The 11,072-nt window shown below is 36.0% G+C and overlaps 1 protein-coding gene and 1 non-coding gene across 13 annotated transcripts in view; both read left to right on the top strand.

Annotated features, from left to right (window-relative positions):
* Fam172a (family with sequence similarity 172 member A) overlaps nucleotides 1-11,072 on the top strand; it is a 456,628-nt gene that overhangs the window by 340,218 nt on the left and 105,338 nt on the right. The window contains exon 12 of one of the 12 annotated variants that reach the window (XM_048811408.1): nucleotides 1,830-4,932. The exons of the other annotated variants lie outside the window; for them this stretch is intronic. Within the exon in view, the coding sequence (XP_048667365.1) occupies nucleotides 1,830-1,846 (17 nt within the window). The 3' untranslated portion in view covers nucleotides 1,847-4,932. Of the gene's footprint in view, nucleotides 1-1,829; nucleotides 4,933-11,072 lie in introns of those variants that run through there. 12 annotated transcript variants of the gene reach the window in all.
* On the top strand, nucleotides 4,468-4,541 carry Trnae-cuc. Its single transcript has one exon. It is a non-coding gene; the product is annotated as a tRNA-Glu (tRNA).

The following is an 11,072-nucleotide window of genomic DNA, read 5'->3' as shown; positions in this document are numbered from 1 at the left end:
GAAGGAAGGAAGGAAGGAAGGAAGGAAGGAGAGGGGAGGGGAGGGAAGAGGAGGGGAGAGGGGAGGGGTGAGATCTGTATTTTCTGGATATCCCTAGATCAGTGTAGTATTAAGTCCCTGAATCATTTTTTATGTAAGTCTTCCAAGTTCGGAACAAATACTACATTGACTATTACCTTTTTGTTCTTATACTTTTATCAATCTTTAACACTTTAATTACATTCTTACCATACATAATAATTTCTCCTCTTCCCTGAAGTTTTTTTATCTATTGTCTAAGAAAACATGAGCTGTTTCGATCTAGTCCTTATTCCAGACCATTACTTTTTTTCTTGAATCAGTACTTGTTTCTATAATTTCATATTTTTTAAGTGAATGATCTGTATATCCTTCTTTGTTATACTAGAACTGTGTCACAGGGATTCATTTTTCAGACTAGCTGCTCTTGTTTATGGCTTTCTTCTAGAAATAGTCTTGCTTACTAAACAGTATTGGTTTTCTTGGCAGAATCTGTTCATGATGAATTCTTTTCAGAGTAAAAAATGGTATTATCTATGTAGAACAATGTTTTTAAAGTGAAAACTACTATACCATTCCAATAAATTCCTAGTGTAATGAGGGGTTTGAACTTGACAAAGTGATTCTAAACTAAAAAATAAAACTCAGGAAAATAGTTCAGGAAATTTTGAAGATAGAGTTAGGTGGCTTTGTTCTGTCAGGTGTTATGAAAAACTACAATCATTTAACCAGTGTAAAAAAAAGAGTGGCCAAAGTAACAGAAACAAATATTTGGTACTTCACCTATTGGTTTGTGAATCAGTACAACCTTCAATGAAAGGATACTAGGTCATTCTTATGAGAAAGTTTTAAAATATGTTTTTCTTTTGGTCTATGATTTCAACTTTTAAGATAAGAAGATTTTGTGTATTTGTGATATAATTTTAGCAATACGGGTGGTCACTATGGCATTTAAAATTTTTGACAACAAAATATTAGAAATAACCTACATGTTCAGCAAAGGATTAAATAATTAAAGTGTAATACGATGTTATAATTAAAACTGTTATAGAACTGCACAGTTTTTGACAAATAGAAAGTTTAGACTAGATTGTTGAATGAGGCAAAATAGTTTATTAAGCTTTGTAATATTGTTTTTTAAAAAAATGTGTACTGTCCATAGAAAAAATTTAAAGTTATGTATTGTTTGTGACTTTTTAAATTGTTCTATATGTATTTATTAGATATATATTTACAAAAATCCAAGAAATATTTTTAATTTTTTTTAGTTGCCAATGGACCGTTATTTTATTTATTTATATGTGGTGCTGAGAATCGCATCCAGTGCCCTACACAATGCTAGGCAAGCGCCCTACCATTGAGTTACTGAGCTACAACCCCAGCCCCCAAGAAAAATTTTTAAAGCAAGGCTCTATGAAATCTAGAATTCAAAAAAAATTATTCTTCTTTGTCTCTGAACTAGCAATTTCTCATTACAAAGCAATATTTAAAAGAGTAAATACGACCTTTTCATTTTTAGTCACATTTGTAGTTTCTGTAAAAGAAGGCAGATTTCTAAATGGAGGAGTACTGGGAAATATAAGAGAGAAAGACTGCTAAAAATGAAAATATTTTTTAAAATCTGATGCCCATTAATGCTAAAGAGCTGTAGTGTAGCTAGTAAGTGAAGACACCTGCCATATGTCTGTTTTCCTGCACAACATGGTAATTTACAATTACAATTAATGTGTTTATATACCTCTGTACAGTTAACCCATATTTAGAATGTAATATAAACCCAAATCATTTTCATGTTTCTGTTTATTTTCCAGTTTTAAAAAGCATTTGAACATATCAAAATCCAGATTTTAACACAGTAGAGTCTTCCTAGCTTGTCATTTTTGGAGAAACCAAATGAATATAAATGAGATCTATGGATTTCTCAGTTGGAAGGCAAGGTCAGTCCCTGAGAGTACATCCCCGGCCAGCTGAAAGATGAACTGTCATGAAGTGAATCCAACCTCAATACCCAATAAAATCCTTAAAATAAAGCCTTAACATTAACGTGTCTACAGCAGTGAAGAGAAACATGACAGGAAGCTTTGGGAGAGACTGCGTGGTTTGCCATCATAAGTCTATTGGGTGGTCACTCTGCCTCCTCACTTTTAGCTAAGAACCTTACAAAAGCAGAATTAACTACTTTGCCCTTAGCTTGGACTTCTTAGGATTTCTTTCTACAGTTTCCAAAAAAATAACAAAATACAAACTAGTTTCACTTATTGCTATTGACCCTTCTACTGACTTCCTGCCAAAGACTGGTTGAAAAAGGAATATTTGGGACCTTCTGAGGAAATTACTACATTTCAGATTTGATATTCCTCTCTGAAACTATATTGCCTATATGTCATTTCTTCTTCAAAAGATCAACTAATTGATTAACAATTAGTCCTCTTTTATTTTCTAGGATGTGTGGTGTAGATCCTCTTCTAGGACTGTGGCCAGGGAAATATATAAGATGCATTAAGTTGATTTTATTATTTTAGAATGGATGATAATGCTCTTGGAACAGCTTTAAATTTTTGAATGTTATAAAGTACTGAGAAATCTTAACATAAACCTTTTTAATTGAAAGAGAATTTATTTTGTATACCACTGTTAATTTTGTAGGACTGCCAAAGTCCACAGGGATTGTATGATTTTTAACAATATAAATATGTTTTCATACAGTTCTGAAGACTGGAAGTCTGAGATCAAAGTGTGGGCAGGGTTAGCTCCTGCTGAGGGCATTGAGGGAAGGATCCAGGCTCTTCTTCTGGACTTGTGGATGACCATCCTCGGCCTAGGTCTTCATATTACCTTCCTCTTGAAAGTCTGTGTCCACATTTCTTTTTTTCATCAGGACACTATTCATATTGAATCAAGGCCAACCCTAATGACCTCATTTTAATTTAATTAACTTCTTATAGATCCTGTCTCCAAATATAGTCAGATTCTGAGGTCCTAGGGATTAAGACTTCAACGTGTGAAATTTTGTGGTAAACCCCTTCAGCCCATAATACCAGCTTAATGAAAAATTTGACCAAAATAAAGTATTCGTTAATATATTCATTCAACAAATACTTAATTGAATATTCTATGTAACATGGAATGTCCTTGTTGCTAAGATGTAGTGGTGACCAAAAACAGGCTGAACCTGACCCTCTAGGAGCTTAAAGTCAGGTGAGGCCTCCAGACTTTGAATAAACATGCTTGTAATAAATATTCTGTGATAGGAATAAGGTAAGGTATTGGAGGTTTTCATTTCGACTTATATGCATATCCCTCCTGCTATATAAGTTTTACTTCTGATAACATTGATTAGAAACAAATATTCTAAACCTGAGGGTCCTGAAGGGAAAGTATGGTCTCATAGCAAGACATAGTTTGAAAGAGAAGCATTTATTTTAGGGCTGAAATCCCAGCGCTAATAATCTACTATCTCTGTTGCTTTGAATAAGTTACTTCTTTCAGCCTTGGTTTCTCATCTGTAAAATATATCTATCAATCTACAGGGTGAGAGTTGATATAAGGATAAGATTCAATAGTACAAAAAGAAAGCCCTACAAATTCTGTTTTACATAATAAGCACTCAATAATTTTTCTTCATTATGCTACCACCATGCCTTGTCTATGCTTTATTTATAGCTCATAAACCATTCTTTTACATCCGTAGGAGCTTTCATTTAGAAGGTGCTTAACAATTGGTAGCCAAAAGTGAGGAAATCATATAACTGAAAAAAGTAGACCATTAGTCTCAGTTGCCAGAAAACTTACCACTTGATATTAGGAAATGACTTTGGGAATTACAGTTATTGGAATATAATTGTAAAGTTTATTTCCTTAGCTGTCAGATGACAACGGTGTAACAGAACGAGTGAGAAGGTTTTGATTGAAGAAATGATTTGAAAACTTTTTGAAAAAACCTAGAATTTTATGATTGAAAGGAATGATCTCTGAGGCTGTTTCCAGCTTATAATAATTTTCTAAGTCCCCATGAATAAAAACAAAACAATGTACCACAGTTTGGATGTGGAGACTAAGAAGATAAAGAATATAGGTATGGACAGGGAAGGGTAACATTGATTCCCATACTATGGTTCCCACATAACCTTTTCTTTCATATCTCCTGCTTCTTTGTTTTCTCTCCCAAATACAAGCTCAATCCTGCCATTGTATGTACCATTTCTTCATTGAATGTTGCTATAATTTAGATCTTGAATAGTCCCCTCAAGGCCCGTGTGTTAAAGTCTTGGTACCCAGGTTGGTCTATTAGGAGGTGGTGGAGCCTTTAGGAGGAGGGGCCTAGTAGGAGGTCTTCAGGTTACTGGGGGCATGCCCCAGCCCCTTCCTCTTCTTTTCACATCCTTGCCATGAGGTGAGCAGCTCTGATCTGCATTGTTCTTCCCATCAAGATATACTGCCTTGTTGGGCTGCGGATGTAGCTCAGTTGGTAGAGTGCTTGCTTCTCATGCACAAGGCCCTGGGTTCAATCCCCAGCACCACAAAACAACCAAACAAAGATATACTGCCTCACCACAGGCCCAAAAGCAATGGGGTCACCTGAAAATTGACTGAACCCTCTAAAACTGTCAGCCAAAATTAACCTTTTCTCTTTGAAAATCGATTGTCTCAGGTATCTGTTACAGTAACAGAAAACTTACTAGCATAGGTCACCCTCTCTAACTTTTCTAAAGTTTGCTATATCAGTTTGCTAGGGCCAGTGAACAATGTACCTCTAACTAGGTAGCTTATACAATAGAAATCTATTGTCTTATTGTGAGACTAGAAGTCCAAGATCCAGTAGTGGTCAGGTGCTGAGAGCCATAGCCAAGTAGGAATGACGCATGGCAATTTCCTTGTCAGCCTACCCAATGTTGCTTAGAGGGAGGACTCTCCATTGTGGAAATGGGCTTGCCTTGGACCCAGGTCATTTGCAGTGATATTGCATGAATGTTTGAGAAAGGTGACCCTGCTCAAGGACCAGGGTGGATCCGGGTTTAGGGTGGATCTGGGTTTAGGGTCATCCTGCTGGGAATAGGGCGGTTCCAGGTTTAAGGTGGATCCTGCTGGGAATAGGGCGTATCCTGCTACCTCAGGCGCCCGCTCCTTGAGTTCCCGTTGAGTTCTCGCGGGATTCAGAGAGTATTTGGTATGCAGAGCCCAGTGGAGTGTGTGGATTTTCCCAGAACATGCGTGTAGAGTGCCGGTGACAGTTCGGGAATAAAGAGTTGCTGTTTGAATCTACAAGGCTTTTGTGGTGGCTCGGTTATTTTGTGCCCAGCCAGACTGCGGCAGTCAGGGTTTACTCCTTGTGAGGACTGTGAAGAAAGAATCTATTTCAGCCCTCTCTCCTTAGTTTATAGTCATCTTCTATGTCTCTTTACATTGTCTTTCCTCTAGTCACATCTGTGTCCATGTTTCCCCTTTCCCTAGGGATACCAGCCATATTGATATTCTTAATGACTGGCCTACCCTAATGACTTCCTTTTAACTTGATTACCTCTATAAAGACCCTGTCTCCAAATAAGGTCACATTCTAAGTAAGGTACTGAAGCTTCTTGGACTTCCAAAATTTGGGGACATACAATTCAACTCATATCACCTACCACTTATGATATAGAGAAAATATATGTTGGGGAAGAGGGTCGGAAGGCAGGGCATCTTATTTTTTCCTAAAAAGGAGTTAAGTAAACAATAGTATTATAGAAAGGAAAGAGCATTAGCTATAAAAGCAAATAGTCCCAGGTCTGTTTCCTGCCTCTCTACCACCAATATATCTTATCTTCTCAGGAAAATTTTAAGAAAAGTAAGAAATTTTCTCTCCCCACCAAGAACTCTGTGAGTTGAAGAATTGCATTAGCGACTTTCTATTTTGGGAGCAGGACAATTAAACACATAGGTGAGATTTGGAGATATTATCTCAGAAAGAAAAGTTTGGATACTTTGATAAAGATATGCTTCTTAATTTCTCCAGAAAAAAAAATTTATGTGAATCTGTTAAGAAAGCACTGTCACTTTTTGCCAAGCATTGTTAGCCACTAATTTCATCAAGCTAATATAACAGGACAGTAAGTGATTTGCCTTTAATTTGTTGTGATTGTTTTGTGGAAAGCAGAGCTAAAAGTGATTGTGTTATGAAAAGCAGAGAGCAAATATTTAGATAGTGATTGTTTTCATAAATAGTTTAAAGAATATTGCTAAATCTAAGTAGACACCAGGTAAATTTTTTAAATATATTAACTTTAAATCATGGTTTCTATAATAATCAGCCATTAAATGCATGCAGATATTTTAAATGATCACCACATTTTAAACATTTTTTATGGAGCACCAGATTACTTGCTAAATATGTATTACCTTTGAGATTTAAACTAAAGAGAAGAGGTGGGGAAAAACTTCATATCCAGGGATTTATTGTGGTTTTCGTTACTTTCCTGAGAAGGCAATCATACTAACACCACAGGTAGAAAAGAATGTTTTGCTGCTTCCATGTCATATCATTAAAATAGTTAATCTATGGCCATAAATTTTTATCTTCTGGGCCAAGAAATTTTAAGTAAAATGCTAACAAAAATGTAATGCTTTTCAATGAGAAGTGAAAGAATCTTTATCCTTTTTATTTGAGGTTCCAGAAATGGCACACTCCATAAAAAACTATATCATTTTTATTTTTAAACTGAGTCAGTAAACAATTTATTTGGTGAGCATTCTCTGTGCACACATATATAACATGTGAACATTCAGGAAACAGAAGGTGCTTGAATTTGTGAGATTTAAATATTTTCTCACAGTTGATCCAGTGATACATCAATTGAAATAAAACCACATATAAATGAATACCACTTTCTACTAAAAGGCAAGTATAGATTTCAGTCATTGTTTTAATGAGGACAGTAATGACTCCATTCATTCACAGAATATCTTACAAAACTTTAACATGTTTACCCCCATATGCATTCTAAGACTCATCATATAAAACGCTACCTGTCCTAATCATAATATACATATGTTATTATGTTAATCCAACTATACATGTTTTATATTGATAATATTCTTATAAATGTTAAATTTTGAACTATATATGTAATGCTTTGATTTCACACTTATGTTATTCATTTAAAAACTTGCATATATGTTATATTTATATTTTAAATGTGTTATGCAAAATATAAGTTACATAGACCATTGGTAATTTTATAGAACATGGTAGGAAAAATGGAAATATCCAGAATAGCAGTTTTTGGCCATTTTCCAGACTTACTTTCTCTGGCCCCAAACCCACTCCTGCTCTTTCTCCAGGTTCTACCTATTCACATTCTCATAAATAGTAACATTATATTCTGTATATCTTCCTTAGTGACCAAATACCTAAAAAGTACCTGTTAAGGAGTAGGTATTTAAATAGGAAGCACATAAGCCAGATAGAGGAAAGGAGAAAATCAAGCATCACTTATTCAAGTGACCACTGTTAGGAGGAAAGGACAAAGGACCAGCACACAGGAAGGGGCAGATAACCTCAGCAAGGGATATATGGGAACATTCTTAAAGGCAGAGAGCACTTGAGCTAAGTCTTAAAGGATAACTAGGAGTTGTTAAGTAGAGGGAATGAGAAGAAAGAGAGAAGACCAGACATCAGGAATGGGAGGAAAAATGGAAGATGTTTGACTGAAATCTAGGCTGTGATTAGTTATTGCCACTGAGAGTTAAATTTCGTGTTAAAACTCTTGACAGCCAAGCCAAAAGTTATATAATTTCCAGTACATAATTATGTGAAACTTCCAAAATGCATTAGGAGAATATTTTGACATTAAATTGAAAGATTAATATACATAGGTATACACACATATAATTTAAAAAGACATTGAACAATATTGATGTTGTTATTTTAAACCAAGATCATTTTCATGTGACCAGTTCTTATATTGACTTATATCAGATAGACAAGGTCATAATACTAAGTTCTAAGGTTCTGAAGGCCTTTCTTTTAGGAACTAAAATAATTCAGTATGACATGAAGCTTCCTGATGGTTTCCCTTGGCACAACAAATCAGTGAATCCAGAGAAGCTCATGATTTAGCAGATCCATTGCCCTGTTCTTCTCAAGAGTCAATTTTCTCCATCAGGCTTTTGATTAAAAAAAAACCTGTTCATCTGGAAAGTATATTATAATATAATAAAGAAGACACTGGCAAAGGTTTGGTAATTGAAAAAAAAAATCAGGCACCAAAAACAGTGACTTACATGAAGCCTAATTGCCTTTGTTTGCAAAAAATGCATATCTGATTAGAAGTTCTACTACCACTAATGGAATATAATCATTCTGTTTCTGTCCCATAGCTCAAAATATGAAAGAATGCCTAGTGTGGTAATGGAGATAGACTAGGTATCAGTAAATTCACATACCAAACAGTTGACTTAAGGTAGAAATTAATTCATCTCTGTTTTATTCTAACATGAAATAAAAAATGATTGATATATTTCTATACATAGTCATTCTGAGAATGACTCAAGAAAAAATTTTTATGAGAACCAATTGAAAAGACTAGTCAAAGCATATAGAACATTTGTGTGTGTGTGTGTGTGTGTGTGAGTATGTGAGTGTGTAATGGGGAAACTATTACAGATCTAGGGTTATTATAAATAAGTCCAATATTGCCCCAATCTGTAAATATTGCAGTGCCTTAAATCACATGTTTATCCTTACAAGACCTTCTAAAATTAGTCTTTAATATTCATGTTGAATTTGAAGATTTATTTTCCCCAAATAAGTATCAGAGGCCATCAGTAAACACATAAGTCTTGATGTCATGCTTTGTCTTTAAATACAAGTGACACCTTTTAACACAAATTATTTCTTTTTTGTTATCATATATTGTTTATATTAATCGGATTTAGTGTGATATTTCTGTACACACATAGATCTTGCACTGATCCCATCAGCCTCCCTTTTTCCACTCTATGTCCTTTCCAATCTTTAGCAATCACTATTCTACTTTCAGTTCAATTTCTTTTACCTTCCACATATGTGAGAACATGTGGTACTTGTCTTTCTGTGTCTGGTTTATATCCCCTAAAGTAATGTCCTCCAGATCTGTCCATTTTGCTGCTAATGACAGGATTTCATTCTTCTTTATGGTTGAATAATACACCATTGCATATATATATATATATATATATATATATCACATTTTCTTTGTCCATTCATGGTAGAACTATTTCTTAAGAATATTTATTACTTCTGAGAATCCCCAAAGTATATATAAAATGAAACATGTTCTTTTGGGTTGAATAATACATCCTTGCATATATGTATCACATTATCTTTATCCATTCATGATAGAACTATTTCTTATGAATATTTATTACTTCTGAGAATCCCTAAAGTTTATATAATGAAACATGTTAGGCGAATAATTTTGAGAGGTCTACTGAAGGCTCAGGTTTAGTGCATTCCCCAGGACAATTGCCTTTTCAGACCCTTACCACCAACAGAGAATAGCCAGAAGGTATATAACCTGATAACTTAAGGTTCCTTAAAGTTAGTTAGGTTGGATTTAATAAAAATATCTAGAAAACAAAGACAAGTAATTATTCTGAGAACTCTCAGATTTTTTTTGGAGTTATTTATAACTTGAGGTAGAATATAGCTCATATGGATCATAATGCCAGATGAATTTTCTTCCTTCTAGCTCTTTAGTTTATGTTTTAAACTTTAAGCAATATGAAAATTCATTTTGGAAAATTATTTACTACACCATTAGTTGTCCAATGCCATCCTCCTTGCCCCAGAGATATTGCTATACTTACCTCTCATTTGTATATGAGTATATCATTTATTTAGGGAATTATCCATAATAAAACCATAATTATAGACCAGTATTACCTTGTTTCCCAGTACATTTTATATGCCATTTGATCCAAATACCAAACTATTATTCTCAACAAATGCAAACAATTTTTAATTGTGCCAAGAAAAACAATCAGGAGAATAAACTCCTCTCCGACTGTCCTCCATACTTTATTATTTTAAAGTATTATAAAACTGAATATGAATTATTTTGACCCTCTTACCATTTTTAGTTATCAATAGCATTTACATGGATAATCCAGAAACATCTTACCTTTAAACACATATTAACATTTAAAATGCCACTATTAAAATGCATTTTGTGGGTTGGGGCTAGGGTAGCTCAGTGGCAGAGCACTTGTCTAGCATATGCGAGGCACTGGATTGGATCCTCCACACCACATAAAAATAAACAAGATCATTCGGAAGATGGCAGCGAGGGGAGTGCATTGCCCCCATGTGCTGCTTCACTGTGTGGGAGTATGACAAGTCAGGATGGCTAAAGGCTATCTTGTTAGGAATTTCCAGCAATAGTGGGGTGCTCCGGAACCTGGAGGAAGGATTTCCATCGCACGAGGATCGGCTACGGGGACTCAAACGCGAGAGGTTTGTCGCACGGAGGGTAACACTGCTTATTCAGAAAATCGCCCCGCGGCTAGAGTCTGCAGCGCGCGCTGGGAAACGAGGAGATAGCGACGCAGGGATACAGCGCTGCAGTTTCTGCCAGCCGTGCAAGCACCGTACTCAGGGCTGAATTCTGGGTTCGAGACAGGGGAAGGAAGCGGTCCATCTCGGTTCTCCACACCGGTCAGACCACAGAGGAAGCCAGCAGCCACCATGTTGGAAAGCTGACGTCACCATCCCTGTTTTCGACTGACCGCAGCTCATTCAGCCATAGAACAGGTAATTTCAGGCTGCCATTCGCCTGCGGCTTGCAGACAGATTGCAAGGGTTCAGTGCCTGGGTACTTCTTAGAACCTGATCTTATCGGAGCGAACACTGAGCGCAGGGCGGCCGAGTTCCGGCTCCCGGAACCGCCATGGCCCAGGGCTGGGGAGCCTGCGGAGGCTGCTGCTTGGACCCTGCTCCTATCAGAGCATACACCAAGCACTAAGCGGCCGAATTCCGGCTCCCAGAACTGAGCCCGCGGGGACTGCTTCTTGGAGCCTACTCTTATCGGAGATTACAC

The sequence above is a fragment of the Marmota marmota genome, unplaced genomic scaffold (assembly GCF_001458135.2).
Source record: "Marmota marmota marmota unplaced genomic scaffold, marMar, whole genome shotgun sequence".
NCBI lineage: Eukaryota > Metazoa > Chordata > Mammalia > Rodentia > Sciuridae > Marmota > Marmota marmota.
Note: the sequence above shows the minus strand (reverse complement) of the source record. Positions and strands in the feature narration are given on the sequence as shown.